This window comes from Theobroma cacao, chromosome 1 (genome assembly GCF_000208745.1).
Source record: "Theobroma cacao cultivar B97-61/B2 chromosome 1, Criollo_cocoa_genome_V2, whole genome shotgun sequence".
NCBI classification, from domain to species: Eukaryota; Viridiplantae; Streptophyta; class Magnoliopsida; order Malvales; family Malvaceae; genus Theobroma; species Theobroma cacao.
In genome coordinates this window covers 33,866,582-33,890,394 of record NC_030850.1, presented here as the reverse complement: position 1 = coordinate 33,890,394, position 23,813 = coordinate 33,866,582, and the positions used below count along the sequence as shown (strand labels likewise).

Sequence of the window (23,813 nt, the reverse complement as noted above, 5' to 3'; positions counted from 1 at the left end):
ATTAAAAAAACTCTTTTTAACCTTTTTTTTTAAGTATATGTGTTTCACCCTAATATTATATTCTTTAACGTGGTCTTCCATAACTAGCATATTCTCCTATGATTAAACTTAACATCTAGTAAGCTATTGTTTAATATATTCTCCCTCGACGTACATGTTTTCTCATGATTAAATGTGTTTTCTTATGAACAAACGTCATGGAACAAACCAAATTTAAGAATTCAACTGGATAAAGTTCTAAAGACGGAGGAAAGAAGCTCAATCAGACATTGTTGAACATTTTGGAACTCGATTTTGTTCATGACGAACATGACAGAACCTGAACCAACGGTCGTAATCCTTCAATCCCCTGATATGAACAATGACCGAGCAAAGTTGGCTCTGGCGTAGCCCAATCCTGTGACAATAATCAAAACTGCAAATTTTAGACTGAAGCCCAAGCTGACTGACGAAGACAAAAATTCAAACGAGACAGTCATGGGCTACGTCCGAAGTAAACCTTGAATTTGAAAGCACAATTAGTTTACAATATTGATCCAGCCCGCTATTGATTTGGGCTAACAGCAGTGAGATCCTTATTTTCTCAGCTCGAATAACAAGAACAAAATCACCCCACCTCCACCGATTTAACTGTTAAAGAGTGGATGTCAGGACTCAGGAGGCCCCAACCAAAATGTTAAACAATAAAAAGTAGAGAATGAATCTGGTCAAAAAAATAATCACCCAGGCACTTAAATGCAGAATTCACCAGTCAATAGTTTTTAATGCATTATTTTGGAATATGTACATTTGTTTGTGCATTAATCATTTCATTTCTGATTTTTCTCTTCCCAGCTTTGGGTCAGAGAAAGATTTAACACGCTGGTTTAGGCCAGCCCTGGACAATACATCAGTCTTTCATAAAAAAACCGAAGGCTTTCCCATGACAGTCTACGATTTAGTGAGTACAGCTTATAGCATTTTCACTTGCTTCCACATTGGGCCTGGTGACCAAAAGCGTCACTTTCAAGTTCCTGATCATGGGCCTCGTTGTCTGGTTTGGGTCCTGTAATGCAGCAGAAACGGTGTACCAGTTTTAGCTTAAACAGAACAGAGATGAAGATAAACTGCAACTCCAAACTGCCAAAGGAATTCAGTTTTGGGTAATCCATACAAAACATTTGAGTTTAACCAATTTGGGACCATCTTGGCATCTTTCCTCATTCCCTTCCGAATAAAGTGTACCCATTTAGTCAAGTTGTCCTTGAAAAACTGCTAGCCAGGTATGGGGACTCTTTATTTAAGCTTCAATTTGACGAGCTGATACCCTTTTCTTTTCTGTTGATCCTGTACCTCAAAGCTATCTGTGTCATGACCCACGTATCGCTAGAGCTTAGAAATTATATGAAATGAAATGTCATTGACTTCATCCTAAAGATACTAGAATTAAGCAACCCCTCTTTGACCAAGAAAGTTCTTTCAAATTTCTTTACATGAATTTGCAATACCCTTTCCCCCCTGCCAGGACAGAATAATAAACCTTCAACTTCCTAACCTTCAGTTTGAAGTCGTATTCGTGTATAGCAATTTGAACGAATAGTCCCCGCGGTTGCATTTTCTGTAAGAAATAATCAAATCAAGCAAAGTGTTCTCCACATGTCTCTTCAGTTGAAGTGTCAACCAAAATTTTAATCTAATATCAACTCGGTTCATTTAATTTATTACAAGAAAGATCAACATCCTCATCTTTCAGGACATATTCAAATGTTTGATTTTTTTTATAGTAAACCAAATGGATCAGAGGTTGTCTCTTCATCTGCCGTCTGTACTGGTCGATTGGAGTCAACACACCGTAATGCGTCATTCATGCTGAGATCAATGTCACCACCAGCAGCTCTCTGATGGGTTGCTTTCTTCATCAAATTCCAAGGAAATTCTCAGGACACGGTGGATAACTCTTAGAGCTACTGGATTCAATTCCCCCCCTTGCTTGAGAGAGGCCAACTCTCTCTCTCACACACTACATATACGTACATACATGGGCCCCTTTCATTCTTAATGTATATAGGAAGACTTAAGACTACTAGTATAATGCCTTGGATGCTCCCTGGATTCATTATTTTATTGCTATTTTTATTTGTACGTACTTTTTAATTTCATGAATTTAATCTCATTTATTGCATGATTGAAACCGATAGCTTCAAATTAAAATTTTAAAGTTTAACTGCTAAACTGTTCTTTTATAAATAAATAAATAAATAAATTTGCTAAAAAACAGAGAATTATCGAAATAGCATGTGAGCATGTCAAAAAAAAAAAAAAAGAGCATCATAATGGTAACCCGCCCCCCGGTGTCAATAATACACTTACCTCGCCCAAGAATTATTTGTTTTACGTCCCCTTCAAACAAAACAACAGTGGCAACCACAATCTTAAAGCGAAAGGAAGACTGATAGCGGTTGCTAATGGAATTTGGAAAACAACCACTCTAATTGTGGTCATTATTTTGTTCCTGATGTAGGGTTTATATGTTTTTTAAACGTGTAGAATGCTCCCAATAATTAATGAACTTTGCGTCTAAAAAAAATTTCACCCATTTTTATAAAAAAAATATTATAATTGATTAGAATTGTTCAATTCGACATTTAAATATTTAATTTATTAATTAATATATAATTTTTTATTTAAAGAATATGATTGGAATTTCTTTTTTTTTTTTTAAAAAAAAATATGAGAATAGATGACAGTTGAACTCTTTAAAGAAATAAAGCTAGACTTGCATTTCTTTTATTTAGACGAAATTGAAATCTTTAGTAATTAATTATCAATAAACGACTTACCATTTACATAATCCAAATTAAAGCCTTAACACAAGAAATACAAAGGAAAGGGAGCAAGAGTTTGGATGCATTTTCTTCATTAATTTTGCCAGGTTGGATATAAATTCTTAAGCCCACTTGATGATTCATTGATTTAAATGTAAACCTAACTTAAAGTTAAAACCCCCACCCACCATACCATCCTGCTTTTAGGTCAAACCTTCCCGACAGTCCCATTTTCCAAGCCGACTCCGCTCTCCTTCCACTTATTTCTCACAGGCACAGCAAAATCAAAAGAGGAAAACAATCATCCCCCAAATCCCAAGCCCCCACTCCCTCATAATATCCATAATCATAGTTATAGCATACAACATTTACAGGGTAGTACACAAAATATGAGGCCAGGGTAAAAAAACTATAAGAGCTTGATGAGGAAAGTATGCAATGAGAAACGTGCAACGTTGATGCATAAGACAAAAGTAGGTAATAATAATAGGGAGAGTGGGACCACATGGGAAGTTGGGTGAGCTGTGGGGCACCAGATGATATTCACTTTCACTTCCCAAATGCTAGTAAAAGAAAACGAAGGGAAAGAGTGATTAAAGAGTGGTGTCAGGGATGGAAGAGATTTTCCATTTTCCACGCAGGCAGGCACCTTACTCTTTTCCTTTCACTTCTTTTTACAACGGCCAAAACTCTGCTTTTCTCTCAGCGGTCGCCAACAAGGAACCCAAATAAAGCAATTTGTTGGACCGAATAAAGTGCGGGAAGAACACAAAATATTTAATGTATAAAAATTACTACCTAGGTGAAAAAGAGTAAAGTAGGAAAAAAGTCGATGATTCCACAAGTGGGGTTCAACACGATGTCGTTCATTCGTTGGGGGGATGATAGTTTTAGCAGTGAGACGACTGCGTTTAATGTGGTTTTCTGCTTTTCTCTCTTTCTTTCGCCTGCAACATTGGAATTCGGTCCTGTGAGCTCGGTTTCTCTGTCTCTGTCTTTCTCTCTTTCTATATTGTTCTTTTTTCTCTCTCCCCGAAGTGGAACAAAGTAGAGCAGAGTATAAAATCAGATTTCTCAGGGAACACAAGCTATTCTGTTTTTCTACTGGAATTTTCAGAGTGTTTCCACAAATTCTAGGTTACCTCTTTGTGTTTTCCCAGCTAAATTGTCTTAACCACTGTTGGGCATACCTTCATTTCAACTGTTTCGTCTCTGAGAAAACTAAGAACCTGAATTCTGCTTATGACTTCCCTTCCCTTTCTCTTTGTTAGGTCTTGGTTTCTAGGTTCCCACACTTTGCTTAAAAAGATTGTTTTTTTCGTTTTAATAAAACGAGTACGATAGTGATAGTTGTTGGAATAGTATTGGGGGATTTTTAAGCTCCTTAAAAAAAAATTGGAAGGTTAATTATTTATTTTTTCTGGTGTGACATCTTTGTTTTATCCCTGGGTAGGGCGTTGAATGACTCAAAAATGGCCGAGTCAACCAAAGTAAGGTTGGTTCGGTGTCCAAAGTGTGAAAACCTTCTTCCAGAGCTTGCTGATTATTCTGTTTACCAGTGTGGTGGTTGCGGTGCTGTTCTTCGAGGTACCCGTCCTATCTCTTCTCTCCTCTCTCTCTCTCTCTCTCTCTTCTCTTCTCCTANCCCGTACTCTCTTCTCTCCTCTCTCTCTCTCTCTCTCTCTTCTCTTCTCCTAGTTGTAGTAGTTTGTTTGATGAGAAAGTTGTTGAAGACAAGAGAGAGAAACGTGATTGAGCCTTTGATCTGTTAACATGTTGTTTCTATAAATGTCGTAACTCGAACCAGTTGGTTAAATTGAAGGTTTAGGCACAGCCAAGGTAAGGGTTTTAGTTGGTGTTTTTGATAATGAAAACTTATTAGAATCCAATTATTAGTTATTTCTATTGTATTTATCAACAATGACAAGGTGCATTCTTGGAAAATTTAAAGTTGGGTTTTTGTTCTTTTCATTCACTTCGTGCTATATTACCCTCAATTTCATTCTGGATTAAACCCACCATAATGATAAGAAAAGGAAAGAATTGAGATGACTAAAGCCTCATCGTTTTCACAAGATAGATTCCAAGATGGTCATAAAGGTATACAAGTGTTATAACAGAAGTACAGAACTCTCTGGTTTAATTTTGTTGAAAATCAAATGAAACCGTACGAAATATAATTTAAGGCTACAGATTTCAGTTTCTTGTTGTTTTCTGAACCTTTTGGTCTGGGTACCTTGTGATTAGATAAACAGAATTTCTTCCTTAAATTTATAGTTCTTCTAAATTTTGATAGTGGAAAATTTTATGTTTAACAGCAAAAGTTAGGAATCGTGAAGCAGATACCTTCTCAGAGAAGTCGGAAGAGGACAGGCTTGGAGGAGTTTCTACCAAATCCCAAATTTCCCCAGAGAAAGGAATAGTAGACTCGAGTGATGCCTCTGATACAGATGTTAAATCGAGTGCTGGCTCTTTGATGTGTGATCAAAAGGATCCCGAGAAGAATGATGTTGATTGCGCTGACAGAAGTAGGACTGAGTCTAAGGTTGCTGGTGATAAATGGTCTGTTGAGAATGGTAATGATGTTAGCAGAAATAAGGATGAAATAGTAAATGCTATTGGAAGGCGACAGGAGGATTTGGATTCGAATTTTGGATATACTGGTGGATCGCAAGGACTGGGACATAAATCAGATTGGCAATCTAGGAAGCAAGAAGAGATGGAGGAGTCTCAGAGAATTCCAAGAGTGGTTGTAGAAGGTGTGCGACTTTCAACTTCAAACAATCCAGATGAAGGCCCATCAAACCATAATTTGGATTCCTCTTATGGTTATAGCGAACCATTGCGGAATCGAACTGACCAGGATGGCCCTAGTAGAATTCAGCTTGAACAAGATCGAGCTGAGCTTCTGAGGAAGCTAGATGAGCTAAAGGAGCAACTTAGTCGCTCTTGTGATGTGGTTGAAAAACCAAACGAGAAGGTTCCACTTGATGGGAGAGTTGTTCCTCCAGAGCCTCATGGTGGTGCTGATACCTGGTTTCCAAATGTTTCTTCTGGATCACGCAATGCCTCAATGCCTTTCTATGGACCTGATAAACGTGCTGCAGGAGCAGGACCCTCTTATTTTAGTCATTTCCCAGAACCCTTCTCTTATCCTGTTGGGCATGATATGACTCGGCATGGGTTGTATCCTCCAATGCATAATCCAAATCATATTCCTCCATATGGAGATCCTTTTGGACCCCAAATTCTTGGGAGAGCTCCCCACCAGTTGCCTGGAGAATACCAACAACAGCCGCCTCACACATACTTTTCTGGACAGTACATTGAAAATAATCATGACCCATTTATGTCATATCCCCAAAGTTCTGTCTTGCACCATGCTTCTTGTTCTTGTTTTCATTGTTATGAGAAACATCGGCGGGTTCCAGCACCTGTTCCTCCCAGTGCATTTGGTAATAAAAGATTCCCTGATGTCCCTAGCAATCCAATGTACCATATTGAGAACCCTGGGACTTTTGGTTCGCATTTCCATAACTCTAGGACTACGATGCCTCCTCCGTTAAATGTACGTGGTACACAAGTGCATGCTAGATGGCCCAGTGATATTAACACTGAAATAGGTGGTTTTGTTCGGTGCCGTCCCCAGAGGGTGGTGTTAGCCAGTGGTGGCCGCCATTTTCGTCCTATAGCTGGCGGTGCTCCATTTATAACTTGTTATAATTGCTTTGAGCTACTACAAATGCCCAGGAAACTGCAGCTCATAGTGAAAAATGAACATAAATTGCGCTGTGGAGCCTGTTCTACTGTAATAAACGTTACCGTCGTAAACAAGAAACTTGTTCTTTGTGATCATGCAGAAACAAAGGGAATTTCTGTGGAGGTTGATGATAGCTCTAATGAAGTTGTGAATGATAATTCCTCACATTTCCGTGGCCGTGTGAACCGGATTGCTAACTTCTCTTCTGATGATTATGATCATTCAGGTTATGACTTTCAGTCAATGGACAGAGAACCTGTTGCCTTGTCAATGGGCCAGGCTTTGAACTCAGTCAGACCCCAGGAATTGCAGAACTTTCATTCTTCATCTCCAAGCACCTCTGAGGACGAAAACAGTCCAGATGTTTTAATTGCTTCAAGAGATGAAGTGAATTCTGTTGAGCAGCCAATCAAACCCACTTTGTCTCCTCCACCTGCAGGCTCACCTCTTCAAGAGCACTTTGATTACTCTTCTAACAATCGTGCAGTCAACCGATTTGGGAAGGGAAATCGGAGTAGTCGCTCTGATCAAGAGAAAGTTATGTCAAACAAGGCTACCACAAGACAAAATTCTTTAAAAGAAGCATCATTACCTACTGAGATGGAGGTGTCTTTCAATGACTACTCCAATACTGGTATTTCTCAAGATTCAGGGGATGCAACCAGAGAAGATGATCAACTGAAAATGACAAAAGGAGGTGAATCATTTTTTGCAAATATTATTAAAAGGAGTTTTAAGGATTTTTCGAGATCTAATCAAACAGAGGAACGTGGAAAAAGCAATATTTCAGTTAACGGGCATCCCATACCTGAACGTGTGGTTAAAAAGGCTGAAAAGATGGCTGGACCAATTCACCCTGGACAGTATTGGTACGGCTACATTAATATTCTTTCTCATCTGCTGTGGTATGACTTTTACTGGTTTTTAATGGCTCTCTTGATGGATGTGTGCATTCCCATATAAAGGAATAGATTTACAAATGATTCTGGTAATTGGACCAGATAAATGAATCTAATCCTGATATTGCTTGATCTTACTATAATCTATATGCTTTTTGGGCTTGCAGTTTCTCATGCTTTTGAGTAACTGACATTCTTTTGTTGCACATGTCTAAATCAGGTATGATTTCCGTGCTGGATTCTGGGGTATTCTTGGTGGGCCTTGTCTTGGCATAATTCCTGTAAGATTAACTAATTCTTACCTGTATATTAATGGATAAGCAATTTTTGTTGTTTGGTTTTGCCAATAATTTTTCTTAACTTAATTACTCTTGCAGCCATTTATCGAAGAATTTAACTATCCGATGCCAGAAAATTGTGCTGGTGGGACCACTGGTGTTTTTGTAAATGGGAGGGAGCTCCATCAGAAAGATTTGGATTTGCTTGTTAATAGAGGTCTTCCAACTGATAGAGATAGATCTTACATCATTGAGATTTCAGGGAGAGTTCTGGATGAGGACACTGGTGAAGAGCTAGATAGCCTTGGCAAACTTGCCCCAACGTAAGGGCTACTTCTCTGACTGTTCATTTTTGCATTTTTGTAATTTTTTCTTCTCCTTATACACGGTATTTGGTTGGTAGTTAAATGTTGCTATAACTAGTTAAGTGATAGGTCTCGTTTCTTTTAATTTATTACCTGCAGCTAATGAGTAAGGATATACTCAACTGTTTTAAGGATTAATCCTTTGTAGCCATAATGCTCGTACAATTCTTTTTCTTTATGAATGTTGGATCTTTTGGAGTAAGCCTTGAGGCCAATGAGATCTTAGTGTAGTGGAAAAGACATGGCTTTGAGATATCTAGGATGAAAAGAAATAGGGTTGGTGGGCTTTACCAGGTGAAACACCTGAAATAGGGCTATGTTGCAACCTGAAGGTTAGTAAATGTACTTTCTGTGCTCTGATAGTGGCTGATGGCTATAACGCCCATTGAAAATTTCTTTTCATTAATGATGGTACAATTAGTACATTAATCAAGCATTTTTGGATGATGGCTTTAAAATCTACTTGTCATGAGTGTTACTAATTGTTAGTGCATCATTCCAACATAGTCCAGTTTTAAGGATGTTTGATAGCTATGTGATTAGCGAAAGCATATGGGAATTATATATTCAGGCTGTGTTCTTACCTTTAGCTATGCTTTGCACCCTTCCCTCCACGCTTCTTGCTTTCCTGCGTCGACCTTTTCCTCCTTCATGTCTCATAGCCTTGCTGTGTTTTATCTACAACAATAATAGGAACTGTCACTATTTTTAGGGATTGCTTTTTTCTTGCTTCAGTGTATTCATTATAACTTTGAGCTCATTTTTCTATTAATTATAGATCGTTATTTACAATTTCTGTATCTCAAGTTGGGATTGCTTTAATGAGGATAATATTCTGAAGCATTGTTGATATGACTTTGAACAGAGTTGAGAAAGCGAAGCATGGTTTCGGCATGAAAGCTCCAAGATCAGCTGCATGATGAATTAAACAATCACAGAGTTATCCCATGGATACAAAAAGTTTTGATTCAATCTAAATCAAGTGCAGGAATTACCATCTTGGCAAAACGGTTGGAAGGACTGAATGGTGTTTCTCTAGCTACTCCTCTGGGTTGGTTAGTGTTGGATGGTTTCTTAAGCCCTTGATAAGTGGAAACTATATTAGTGAATGAGGTTTCTGATTTATTTGATATTTTCTCTGGTAGTTAGAATGCACATTCTGAACTATTGCTTGCTCTTGCTGCATTTGTATATGCAAATTTATGTAAATTTTCTTTCATTCTGCCACATGGTTTACCGTGTGAGATTTGGCTTTCCTTAGCTATCAACCTTGAATATTCAAAACCAGAATGTCAAGTTCCTGTTAGATTCTGGCAAATCCAGCATGTGAACATCATCATCATGTCTGCTTTAGCTAGAAAACACGACAGCAGTGCAGTGTAGATAGCACAAACATGTATTGTTACTCTGGTTCTTTGCCACGTTGGTGACACATAAGCACCAAACAGCATCGCACTGCTATTTAGCCATGTGTGCTCCACCTAGATGCTTATGTGACAAAGATATCAACGGTTACTTTATACCATTTTATTAGCTTAAGATATACAAAACGTGGTTAATTTAAGAACTGATTGAGGGAAACGTGCTTGACATAACCACGATTGAGATTGTAGTATACAGATTCTTGTGAGAGCTAGGAGTTGTGGAACATTTTCTAATTGTTTACAAAGAACAATCTCAATGGAGCAAAGGAATTGAGTGATGAGTCGATCCGTGATCCCACTCCAGACTCAAGACTTAGTCGGCATGTGAAGTCACTGTTGAAGGGGCACGAATCTCTAAGTTGATTAGCCCAAACAAAACAATCATTGGTTGATCTTGCAGACAACACAAGAACAAGACATACGCTTTGGGTAATTTGCCCTTGCACTCTTTGGTACTCATCAGGTCAGGGTACTAAGTGGACCTCACTGGTGGGCCTAATCTCTGGAATGGGCCCATTGCCTCTTCTTATCTTTATTTTTTTTTTAATTTGAAAGAAAGGAAGATTCCAAACAATCTTTTCTAATAAGTGATTTTAGGACAATTATGGAATCAAATGTTTGGATACAAATCCATTTATTCTGGTCGTAAGCTTTTTTGTTGGTGATCAAAGGTTAAAAACTATAAACGACTGGCTTAATTAAGTAATTTACCAAAAGCCCTGGAGCATCTAGTTTTGTGATTAGCATCAGAACTAGACTCTAAAGATAGACTAATAAAGCAATGAGAATAGTTTCCATTGTCATAAAATAAAGCAATGAGAATAGTTTCCATTGTCATAAAATAAAGCAATGAGAATAGTTTCCATTGTCATATATCATATAATGAAACAGTACTAGTAAAGTTTAATTATTGGGAAGGACACGACCCAATGTGGCCAATGTCCACATTGGGATACGAGAAGACCCACTTTATTCTTGAGAATATAAACGAAATTTCACTGTTGCATGGGACAATAAGACTATAGATGTCCTCACATTCATGGCATGTTCCTCTTCCCTGTCTGATTCTTCCAATTTTTACTCGATTAAATAAACACATTTTCACACTCATGGCACGTGAGAACAAATTATCTCCATCTGTCAAAGCTTGTTCACATGTCTCATTTCCATCCCTCAAATCATTGTTTAGTTTAGTTTAAGCATCTCATTTTTCATTCGTCCACTAAAACATATATATTTTTATTGGGTTTTGACTGGCTTAATGCCCTGATATTGACCAGAAGAATAAATCATACACGTATTCATGGCAGAAAGAAGACCGGACAGCCAAAAAGATAGAAGGCTTGGGTCATTTAACTGCGAGCAAATCAAATCTCATAAAGCAAAGCAAGCACCTACCGAATCAAAAGTAACAGAACACACTAGTTAAATCGGCAGGAATTAACAACTGCATCGAACCCATTTCAGAAGGCAATAACTCGAGTAAGGAACAATATTCTGTAACAGAAAAAGCAAAGCAAAACAAAGAGTACAAGTCTTTAAACCATAATGAAGATTGGGTTTCCTTCAAATATTCCAATGAAGGTAAGAAAGAGAAACAAGGATGATGAATTGGTGAAATGGTCCATTCATGACGTTAAAGGCTAAAAGACAGAAGCAAAGTTCGAGCCAGCTGTACTTGGCATCCACAACACTGATTAATGGATCTAAGGTGTAGGAGGAGAGGGGCAGACCATGTGAATTGGATCTAATTTTTTTGCAATATTATCACCTTAGTATATTATTATATATGATAGTACAATATATTTAGATTTGGAAAAAAAAATGATTTACATTCTTTGAAGAGCACATGTACATTTCTTTTTTTCTGATCTTTGGGTCATTGCTACTTCTTTTTTTGGGTGCATTCTTGATCTTTGCTCATCATAAAATGGTCCCATTAGGCCATTTCATTAAACTATTTCAATTATTGCTAAGCTATTTCCCACCAACAATGTACCATCTCAATAAGTATGGTCGAAACAATCACTCATATACAGTCCCAATATCAATGTCAATCTGCATAATTTTCATGGCTCCGCGTTAATTTAAATTCAGTTGCTATTACACTTACCATCATCACATTGCAAGAAATCCATAAAGCTAAGCATCTACCAATTTGTTTTACGTAGGAATTTGTTGAATAATTGCCTCCTTTTTTTACCTGTACCCAACAATAAACCAGAAAGACAAGGAATTAAGCAATTTTCTGTACGTTTTCATGACAATGAAAGTATGAAACCTCTCATTTTCTTTCACCTTTTTACTCTTTTTTTTTTTTAAATTATAGTACTAGTATTTATCGACCAAACATTCCCTAACACCACAAACACAAAAATCCAACAGGAATCTCAAGTCCCCAAGTCTTGTAGAGGAGAGATGTCCTTGTAGCAAACTTGTCGTAACCACTTCAACAAAACTCAACTGAAAAACTTCATCTAAAAACACCTTTGGGTGGTTGCGGAAAACCAGTTTCAGTCCCAGCGTCATCTTTCTTCTCTCTCTCTCTCTCTCTACAAACATTGAAGGACAGACTTTCTTGGTCTGCGTGACACCACCCCCCAAAATGCTGAAGGAAATGAGGATAGATTTGAACCCTTCATCACTACACAAACGCCATCATGTCTTTGTAAAGTTTGCAATCTCTTTTCTGTTACTAGGTCTTGCTTTTCGTCTATTTGTCTCTGATTCCATCAGGTTCTCTTCATCAATTGTTGACACGCCTCCTTTTGTAGAGACTAATTCTATAACCGAGTCTCCTCCTCTGTCTCCTTCTTCTTCTTCTTTGCCTGCTCAAGCTCCCAGTTCTGGTGATTTGTTGGCAAATGAGAGCCAGGCGTTTCCGAATGGTAAGATTTTGTCTTCAAAATTTTGGCTTGTATTCAAATGAGAAATGCAAATCAAAGTGAGGAAATAAGTGTTTCTTCCTGTTTAGACTCTCTGTCTTCTTCCTTCTTTTCTGTCTACATGTTAGTGATTCCTTTATTAGAAATTGATAAACTATGCATGAATTTGGATTGAGACATTGAGTAAGCGGGTGAAAAGACGGCCATTGGTTTATAATCTTCTTATTCTTTCTTTTTTTGCCCATTTCCCTAAAAATTACTACTATTTTTTACCCATTATTTGGTTTAACGGAGGATTGATCCTACTATGTTTAAAATTCCTTTCAGGAAATGGACTGATTGTTTGGGTTCAAAATATCTGTGTGATTGGAATTTACTCTTACCCCATTCCAGTTTGATCCATTTAAGTAAAAGAAGATGTAGATCTCTAGCAGTTTGTATTGAACTATAGACAGCCAAAAAAACCTTTGTCATCTAGAAAAAAACACTCCTCACATATTATATTCGGCAAGCTGTGACATTGTGCTACGGCTATCATTATGCCATTCCTTGCTTCTGTCTTCAGCAATCTCTAATCATTCATATGTATATTTCTGCTTTAGAAATTAGTCCTAATTCTACGTATGCAGTTGCAGCTGAATGCGATATATTCACGGGGGATTGGGTACCGGACCCATCAGCTCCAGCTTACACAAATGCAAGTTGCCATGAAATTGAAGGTCATCAGAATTGTATGAGAAATGGGAGACCCGATTCAGGCTACCTTTACTGGCGGTGGAATCCCCGGGATTGTGAATTACCCAGGTTCGATCCGGGGAAGTTTCTTGATTCCACGAGGAACAAATCATGGGCATTTATTGGTGATTCCATCTCCCGTAACCATGTCCAATCTTTGCTTTGCATTCTCTCTCAGGTACGTGCTTTTCTTTACACATGTTTCTGTTTAACTACATTTAACTATTTTTACTAAGCAGATTGCAAAAATGATTGAATTTTTTGTGATGATCGACAACAGTTTCTTTGCAAGTAATGTCACGTCCTTAAAAGTTTGGCTGCTTTTTCCTGTGGAATTTTTATTTGCCTCTTGTCTTGAAGCTCCTAATGGTCTCGAACACCCCATTTACTATTATGCAAACTTTTTTTTTTTTGTAGGGTAGAGTCCTAATTGCCGGACAAGACATTTTTTAGCGGTAATAAGGATCCAAATGCTTACTGGCTTTTGTTGTGGGTCTCCCATCTCAACTCCTTCTGGGGTCGATGGGATAGTCTTAATTAGTAGTGGATGACAGCTTTGCTTTGACGATTAGGCTTCTCTTTTTAAGGTGTCAATTCGTTATCGAGTCTCTCCCCATAGCTGGTTCACCTACCATGGAAGCGAAGGGTTGTAATTGTTTGTCCAATTTTAAAATGTTTTCTGGAGCTTAAATGATTTGCAATGGATTCATAATTTCTCATTTGTTAACAAGGAAACAATCAGCTTCAGGTTCATTCTGTTTTTACTTTCATAGCAAGTTAAAATTTCATATCTACATACAGCAAGAGGCCGTTTAACAGAGATGGTTTAAGTATGTTTATAGTTATTCATTATTTGTCAGCAAATTTCTAGAATTGTATATTGCATTGGGTACCGACTCTGATCTAATCTTATGGTGGGACTGAATTTAGTTTTCAATTGAAACCCAAAGATCTGATCAACAATATTACCTACTACCTGTACATTCTATACAATTCTGTTGCAAGGACCTACCATAGCCTGATATGTTAGCCTAACTGTGGGTAAATGTTTCTGTTGTGTCTTGTTCGATTAGCATCATATTCTCAGATGGTATAATTGATCAACTTATGCCCCACAGGTGGAACAAGCTGTCGAGGTCTATCACGACGAGGAATATAGATCCAAGAGATGGCACTTCCCCTCGCACAACTTCACCCTCTCAGTGGTTTGGACCCCATTCCTGTTGAAAGCTGATATTTTTGAAGATATGAATGGGGTTTCTTCATCGGAAATTCAGCTCCATCTCGATAAACTTGATGAAACATGGACTGAACAGTACAAGAACTTCGATTATGCCGTGATCGCAGGTGGAAAGTGGTTTCTTAAAACTGCGATATACCGTGAGAATGATACAGTGACAGGTTGCCATTACTGTCCAGGAAAGAACTTAACAGAGTTGGGTTTTGACTACGCCTACCGCAGAGCACTGAAGACGGTGCTGAACTTTATGACGAACTCTGGTCACAAAGCTTTTATTTTCCTCCGAACCACAACCCCAGACCACTTCGAGAATGGAGAATGGTTCAGCGGAGGGACCTGTAACAGAACTGCACCATTTAAGGATGGTGAGGTGGATATGAAAGATGTAGATATTGTAATGCGGGACATTGAGTTGGAAGAATATGAGAAGGCTGCTCCTGTGGGAGCTGAAAATGGGGTGATCTTGAAATTACTAGATACCACTCGCCTTTCTCTGCTAAGGCCTGATGGGCATCCGGGACCCTATCGGCAGTTCCAGCCATTTGCTAAGGATAAGAATGCCCAAGCGCAGAATGATTGTTTGCACTGGTGCTTACCAGGGCCCATAGACTCTTGGAATGATTTACTAATGGAGATGATAAATAGAGGAATACACCAATAATTGATCTTTTTTTTTTCCTTTTTGTGGATTTGAGATACTAGGTTGTACAATTCTTTGATTATATAATTTATATGAACGAACAGGATTTTTTTTGTTTTTTATTTTTTGAGAATGAATGAACGAGATCTTGGGCATCCAAGGCATCTGGGAGGCCAGAGGTGGTCACTTGTAATTATCTTATTTCATCGCGTTGAACATTCTTAGGCAACAAAGCTAGGTATTACACACTGTATAGCTTGAGTCTTGACAGGCTTCGGCCTTCGTCATTGTACCGATAAAAACAATACTAACGAAAAAAGACACTTAGATTCATCTACCAAATGAAGGACATTGCACAGTGTGCACTATTTTTTTCTTCAACTCTACCTTATCCTATTAGCATCTCGAAAGAAATTAAAACCAACTAGGAAAATATCTACACTTAAAATGACGAGTCAAATTTAGTAAAAGATCTAGATTTTGCCATTTTTACTTATGATGATGAATCAAATTTACCATCTATCTTTATGCAAATGCAATTTACTATTGTGCATTATAATTCGGTTAAAAAAATGATAAAAATTAAAAATATTTTATAAAATATTCTTTCATTTTCTAAAGAAATTTTTTTTTACTGCTAACTTTTGATCATTTCTGAACCAAATTAAAAAGTACAGTAATAAATTACAATAGAATGGTAAATTTTTGTACCTTATCCCAAACCAATTGTGATGATACCTACACTTCTGAGACAGTAGAAATGGAGCTATTAGCAATCTGCCACTCCAGTGAATCTTATCCAAGGATTTATCAAGATTTACCAGATTCCAAACAGGTTTCAAGTCAACACAAAGGATGTCAGCCTTGATTGCTGCAAATAATTGATTTTCATTCAGAGATAAATGCACACATGAAGGCACATAACTGATGTACATGTCAAGAAATATAGTGGAAACAATAAATCCATAAATGGGGAAAGAAGTATGGAACTGGTAGCTAAAACCTGCTTAATCATGTTGATTTGCAAAGTTGTCTGCCAGGTGTAACTTTATACAAGTTCTGAGTTTCAATGTTCTAAGAACATTGTAGTTGAATTCTTATTAAGAGACACAAAAGAGAAGCTAGCTGAAATTACACAATCATCAGATTTGATATTATTCAACAAAGAACTCATGTTTCAAACAGCAACCTAGGCATTTGCCTGCTCAAGTGAGGTCATAGAAAGCTAGTACCAGAACCAACAAGCCACTGTCAACTTCTTTCTACTTGGTCAACGCTGGTGTATCCATCTCCTTCTTCTTCGGTTTAAGATATGGATCCTGCAACATTCATAATTTTAGCAAGATGTTAGACAGAGTAACTTACATGAAGTCACAAGTATCTCGATTTTAATATAATCCACACGAAAATACCTAGACAAACGGTGACGAAAAACACATCACACGTGCACACAAATATGATCCTTTCTCATTTTCCAACTGCAATTTCTTGTATGCATTTTCTTTTCCACCTCTTAATTTAATTTTTCATTCAATTTAACTGCAATTCAAAGTTCAAATACAAAAGAAACTTCAATTTGGATCTAATGAAGAAACTTGGAACAGTGAATCTAGATTTTCTGTAACCTATAAACTAAATAAAAAAAATCATTTAAATCTTTATGTTCCTTAAATTATAACATTCCATCCATTTCAATTTAAATCAAAGAACAAAATAGAACTAGAATAACAGGACACTCAAAAAGCTGATTTTCCCAATTATATTAATTGCCTAACAATGGCTCCATATACTTTCTACGGCCACAATCAGCAATATTTCGATGGATTGGAAACCAAATAAAGTTCCTAATGAGTAAATTTTATTGAAGTAAAAAGAGTAAAGAAACATTATTCCTAATGTCCTGTTTACATGTGAACTAGGGTTTAAAAAATAGAAGGGAAGGGAAAGGGAAAAAAGAAATTACGTCGACAAAGAGTAAGTGGGCGACAACGGTGGCTCCCACGATTCCGCCGAGGATGGCGACTGGGCCTGTTAGCAAACTCCATTTCCGGTGAATCATCTTTCCTTTTTTGTTTTCTTTTTCTTCTGCGATGAGTTTCAGCTTTCTTTCTTTCTCCTTGGATCTCCAACATTCCAATAATTCGTCAAAACCAACTCGGTTGCTTATAAAAGAGAGGAGTTCCCAATGGGCTAAGCTGAGGCTTTCTTGGGTTCTACTTTGATTAGGTTAAATTGGGCTCAACTCTGGGCCCTGATCCATAGGCCCGCCATCTATCGTTTTCAATAATAGGGACAATCTCATGCTTTAAAAAAAATAAAAAAAGAAAATAAAAATCCACTCTTTTTTCTTCTTTCATTTTATTTTAATATAAATTAAGAAAATTAATTAAATAAATAACATTATTAGTATTAAATAAATGTATTGACAACTCCATATACAAATCAAAAGTTAAATTTATTTATTTACAAGATCATATATAATATTGGATGCATTAATAATATAATATTTATACACTCATAAAACATCAAATTAAAAAAAAACCCCATAATGTGCTCGGACGAGGGCTGCCACAGCCATGCCGGTTGATGCCACAAACATTTGAAGAGAATCCAAGCGAAGTTAAGAGTAAAACGTAGCTAAACTAGAGATGAGAGTTACAAAAATTTCATCGTATCTAAACTGATATCAAAGAAAGATAGCTTTCTAGCAATCTAGTCAGTGCTCAATGGACACTGTCCAGCATATAAGACAGAACAAGGCGCCTAAGTATATTAATCAAGTCACTGCATATTGCGCCTTCGTCCAATTTATAATATTTTGATGGACTGATGGTCACATTCGACCAGTAGGCTGCTTTTAATTAGCTTTACTGATCAAAGCAATAGTTTATATCTTTAGAAATAAAAGTAGATGATTAAAAGAATATTTGAGCCACCAATGAACTAACCGAGAATTTGCAAATAGAGCCCATCCATCAAATTCTAACCTCCGATCAACTTTGGTTCAACTCTCTTTAGAACACAGCCAATCATATACATAATTTTTTATAACCATTTTGAAGAATAGAAAAACCTTTCCTTTTATTCTTAACAAAATGGCGAACAAACCAATGATTAAAGAAAGATATAGCCATTGGTTTGGGGTGGGGGGTTGAACCTAGCTACCGATCAACCGAAAAATGTAGGCATATATATATATTATATGGACCGCTCTGCCTTCGTTTTCAGTAACATCTGAGCCATCTGATTCCACTTATCATAGTCAAGTTTTCTCCATTGCCCTTTCTTCAGTGAACTTAGCCAACCGACCATGGCACAGAAACCGCACATATAGTCATGCTACCAACTCCAGGCATGGGTCAACTCATTCCACTAGTTGAATTTGACAAAGACCTTGTTCACTCCCACGACTGGACTGTCACTCTCATCGTTCTCACGATATCAACAAAAGGACCAACGGACCTCCTTGGAGCTCTCAATCATAGCATTCCACCAGTTAGCTCTGACCCTGAAACCAGGGTTTCCATAGCAATCAGGCGCTCTGTCTTCACTTCGCCATGTGTTCAAGTCATTGGTTGAAAGTAACAGACCCACGGCTTTGGTTGTTGATCTTTTCGCCACTTCTGTTTTTGACGTTGCAATGGAATTTGAGATCCCATCATACGTTTACTTTCCCTCCTCAGCTATGTCTTTGGCTCTTATGTTTGCCCTGCCAAGGTTAGATGAGACCGTTTCCCGTGACTTCATGGACCTTCCTGAACCACTGAAATTGCCAGGGTCCATCCCTGTTCACGGTAGAGATTTTCCTGTAGAGCTGCAAGATCGAAGCAAAGATTCATATAAGTGAACGCTTAAACAGGCAAATCGATACAGCTTAGCTGAGGGTGTGCTATTAAACAGCTTCACGGACTTGAAACCAGAAACTATCGAGGCTTTGCAACAGAGGGAACCCAATAAGCCGCCCGTTTACGCTATTGGGCCACGCTTGCAAACCGGTTCAAGTGGTGGGGTTGATGAGTCTCAGTGTCTTAAATGGTTAGATAATCAACCGAGCAGTTCTGCTTGTTTCATTTGGCAGCGGGGGCACTCTCTCCTTTGATCAGCTCACCGAATTAGCTTTGGGCTTAGAAATGAGTGAGCAAAGATTCTTATGGGTTGTAAGACCTCCAAATGAAAAGTCTCCTATGGGCTCCTATGGGCTCATAATTTGGTCCACAAAGTAGCAGAGAACCTTTGGACTTTTTGCCAGAAGGATTTCTCGATAGGACCAAAGGAAAGGGTCTAGTATTGCCATCTTGGGCTCCACAAAAAGAGATTCTAGGTCATGGCTCGACTGGTGGCTTCCTAACCCATTGTGGCTGGAATTCGGTTCTTGAGAGCATTGCCAATGGCGTACCAATGATTGCTTGGCCTCTATACGCCGAGCAAAGAATGAATGCGGTTTTGTTAGCTGATGGCATAAACGTGGCATTGAGACCAAAAGTTAACCAAAACGGCCTTATGGAACGAGAAGAAATAGAGGTTGTCAAGAGTTTGATAAAGGGAGAAGAAGGCATGATAATTCGTCAAGAAATGAACAAGTGTAAGGACGCTGCTGCCAAGGCTGTGACTGAGGGTGGGTCGTCCACAAAATCACTCTCTCAGCTAGTGCTCAGATGGAAGAGCCAGAAGAGCATATGAATTCAAAGTTGTTTCATCCTCCATAAAAATTCCTTGTAACAAGGGACTGCTGGCTGGATTCTTCTTTTGTTTCATTTTAGTTAAAAACGTGCTGTTTCATTTCAATGACACTATTTTGTGTGAACAAAAGGAGCTTCATTGAATTGCAAGCTAACACCTGTCCTGACAATTTGATCTGCCCCCCCTCTTTCTTTCTCCATGAATATGCATAAGTTCCAATTACTTGAGGAAAGTCAATTCAAAGTATCGGCATAGAGTAAGGAAGGGTTTTTAATCTGTGGATCAACCAATTCAACCTCAATTTTTCCAATGTCCAGTTGAAAAGCAAGTCCCAAGCCCATTTCTAAGTCTCCAAACGTCTTTGTTTTCGGTAAAAAACATAGAATATTATCAGGTATTTGTTTATTCAATTGTTCTCTAGAAGATTGATGATTTGTTAGCGTGGGCGTCGAATAAAGTTGTGCCCCATTATCCCTCTGAAGAAATGCTTGATAACGATGTCATCATTTCCTTGTGAACATAGATATAAGATACCTTCCTGAACCAATAGAGTTCTTGGGGTGTGCCCCAATGGCTCACTGGGAAGACCTGACAAACTTTGGTCAACATCCCAAAAACTCCGCCAAGGGACAAATTAAGATATGATGCTGCCATGACTATGTATCTTATTCGCTATAAATCAAGATCCTTAGCCTGTGGATATCTTACCCCACATTGGATGAAATTCCATCGTCAAAACCTTCAGAGAAATGTTCTTTACTCCGAGAGCATTAAAATTATAAATGCAGCAATGTTTAGTTGGAATAAAATAAGTGGCACGTTGAGACCAAAAACGAATGGAAAATGGGTAATGGCCCCCAACCATATATATTGACTCTTGAGACTAATTCCAACATTGCAATATCGAAATGGAGGCTGAAGAGTAATCTAGAGAACTCTTTTCAATACCCAAATTGGAGCTCGAGTGGAAGAATCCAAAGGATATAACTTATAACCAAGAATGGAGTTTGCCTTTTTCAGTTTGGTTGCATGTCTATCCAATCTGAACTTTACATTATTACACGAAGAATTTGTTGTATATATGGTTTCTGTAGCAAATCAAATTTCTTCGTAACAGCTTTTCTGTCTCATATGCTTATCATCATGATGTACATGGGAATTGCCGAATTGGTAACGCTAAAGCGAAACATTACATGACAGCATACTCAGACATAGGTGCGAGTCCGTTGGAGGTTTATTAACCATATAAGCATAACAAGTCAATCAAGAGATTGGATTAATGATTAAAATAAGACTGAAGTAAGTAAAGTCGTCAAAGGATTTTTCCTTTTATTTTTTATTTTTTGGATGAGTGAAAATTTTTATTTATCTTAGCAGAGGAACGAAGAATACCTTGTTACTAAGAATTTAATGAATATACATTGAAGAGTCACTAATATGTGGACAGAATCATTTGCAGGTAGGGAGTTCTCTAAAATTCTTATTAATTAATCTACTAAGTGATTCAAAGTTCCAACTAAAATATGGGTTATAATGCATAGATAACATAAATTTGTTAGAATGTTGGATTAAAGCCCAGAACTATGAGCATACAATGATCAATGATGGCGGCTGTTTATTATAAGTTATAGAAAAGTAAAGACACCAATATGTTATCCAAAGTCGAATTAGAAAAGTAAAAACTCAATCCAAAGTCAAATTAGAAATTTTTATCCAAATATTTCCATTTTTTATCTTTTAATTTTTTTATTGTGAAAATCTTTATCACTTTTTTTGAAAAGTTTCAATTTTATTGATATTATTATCGTATCGAAAGCACAATGCCAATACAAGTCTATGACCTATTCAATTGTAGACTCCTTATGGCTTTCTAACTCAAGTGACAAGATAACTGAATAATTATACCAACACTGCACAAAAAGCTTTTGACAATCTCTTATAGAAAATTTAATTTGATAATTTTAAATCCGATATGAAAAAATACAAAATTAAATAAAATTAGATTAAGTATTATCGTGTTTTTTATTTTAATCACGTTGACACGGATAAGACACAATTTTCGTGTCTTAAAGGCATGAGTAATATATTTAATTAATTATTATTATATTTATACGTATATACATGACACGTTTATCAACTGATTAAAATTAATAGTCAAATACTATTTTAGTTTTACTTAAATAATGATAGATTTTATTAGTATGATAATAAATTTTATGTATGTTATTTATGTCAAATTTTATTATATTTGATATTATTATTTTATTATAATTATTTATTTTAAAATTGAATAATAAAATTATATTTAATTATAAATATTTTAATTTAGTCGTGTTAAACGTATCAAATGTTTTAATCATGTTAGATAAAAAATATGTTTAGTCGTGTTTATTAATCATGTCATATAAAAATTTTTGACAAGTTAAATAAACGTGTTAATCGTGTCGTATTACACAATTATTAAACGTAACTGTATACATGCTTAAGATGTTGATACAAATAATTATTCATATCATGTTTGAATTTATTTTTATTATCTTTCGTTTTTAAATCTTGTCGACACGATTAATATACGAAAATACGAATTACCAAATCCACAAAAAACTCAAACTCTTGATCAACCTAAATTATATTCCCGTAAATCCCACGCAGTTCACACATTTATAATATTAGTAGAATACCAAGAAAAAACCTAAAAAATAAAACATCTTTATCATTTAAATTAAAATATAAATGAATAATCAAATTCTTCAGTTTTTAAAAGTGAGACTGTGCATCGTGTTATAGTTTTATATTTAATACTTTGTCTATCATTAGTGATTTAAATATTATCATCTCTTTAGTCAATAAAAATAAACATTAAAAAATGTTAAAAAATAAATACTTATAATTTTAAAAATATTTATTTTTAAAAAATTTTAAAATCTAAATGAACAAGCAAATTTCTTCGTGGGTTCTTGAAAGTGGGACGTCGCGCTGTTAACAGCCTTGATCATTTTTTTGGTTCTATTTCCCATCTCTTTTGTGGACCTTAAAAAAAGAGAAAAATCTTTGTTTGAAGAACGTCACACGTGCGCCATTCTCTTCTAAAATCAGAACAAGTGGCTCGAATTTGAAGCCTTCCGAAAGTCTAATTATGAACAAGGTCAAATATGATAGTAAAATCTTGAAAACAAATAAATAATATAGTACCATACCAAGTACGTTTAAGCTGACTTTTTTTTTATTTTTTTTTGAAGATTCTTAAGCTGACTTTTATTAGTTAAAATGAGAGTACAAATTATCATCAAAAAACTAATTAATACAGAAATTAATTAAATTAGGTTTGTTACTATTAGCAACATCACGATTGTCGTCATTTGCATCAGCAATTAACACTGGCATATATTAATCCCATATTTTGCATCATCTTTTCATCATAACACCGTCATTGTATTTTAATAATTTCTTATATATTAATATCTTTAATGTAGTATGGTCCCTAATATTTAGTAGTAATTAATTAGTATTAATAGCTAATTTTGTTATGGTAGTATAAAATAGCACCATGCACAAAATCCTCTTTTGTTACTTCAGGATTAGGTGTTTTATGTAACTTGAACTAATAATTTGCATATATCATTAACGGTTCTGAACCAATTAAAAAATTATTTAAAAATAGTTCGTCTGAACCAAGAAGGTAGTGAAATATTACATGAATATTTTTGGATTGATTCGACATTGTCGCAACCGGTGCTTCCATGTATTTCCTCTCGTTGTTATCGAAACTAGCTCGACAGTAGACACTGGTTGGTCCTTCGCCAACTATAAATTCTGCTCTCTTCTACTTTATTTATTTATTTATTTTCCATATGATCATCATCATGCAATGAAAAGACATGAACCTCAGAACAAAAATGGTTATTTTTTTTAATTATTGGATAATGCCTATTATAATTAACAATGCACTCAGCGTCATGGTAAGCAATACGTTTAATAATAATAATTAATTAATTTGATTTAAAATAAAGTAATGAGACATGTTAAAAAGTACATACAAGCATTACATGAAATTATTTTTGAAAATGACAAAAGCTAGTTATCTTTAATAAAGGTTTATAGAA

The 23,813-nt window shown here is 36.3% G+C and overlaps 2 protein-coding genes and 1 pseudogene across 3 annotated transcripts; all 3 read left to right on the top strand.

The window, feature by feature from the left end:
• LOC18614012 (uncharacterized protein At5g05190) lies at positions 3,438-9,412 on the top strand. Its single transcript, XM_018129029.1, has 5 exons — positions 3,438-4,391; positions 5,123-7,433; positions 7,684-7,744; positions 7,841-8,064; positions 8,972-9,412. The coding sequence occupies exons 1-5, from the start codon at positions 4,277-4,279 to the stop codon at positions 9,024-9,026; spliced, it is 2,766 nt and encodes a 921-aa protein (XP_017984518.1). The 5' UTR covers positions 3,438-4,276; the 3' UTR covers positions 9,027-9,412.
• LOC18614011 (protein trichome birefringence-like 25) lies at positions 11,880-15,143 on the top strand. Of its 2 annotated transcripts, none has more exons than XM_007051542.2 (3): positions 11,880-12,418; positions 13,051-13,328; positions 14,269-15,143. In XM_007051542.2, exons 1-3 carry the CDS (start codon positions 12,136-12,138, stop codon positions 15,049-15,051), a joined length of 1,344 nt encoding a protein of 447 aa, XP_007051604.2. In that variant the 5' UTR covers positions 11,880-12,135; the 3' UTR covers positions 15,052-15,143. The 2 variants fall into 2 exon arrangements, with proteins under 2 accessions (XP_007051604.2, XP_007051603.2); XM_007051541.2 differs by having other exon boundaries at positions 13,045-13,328.
• Positions 18,367-19,710, top strand: LOC18614009 (annotated as a pseudogene).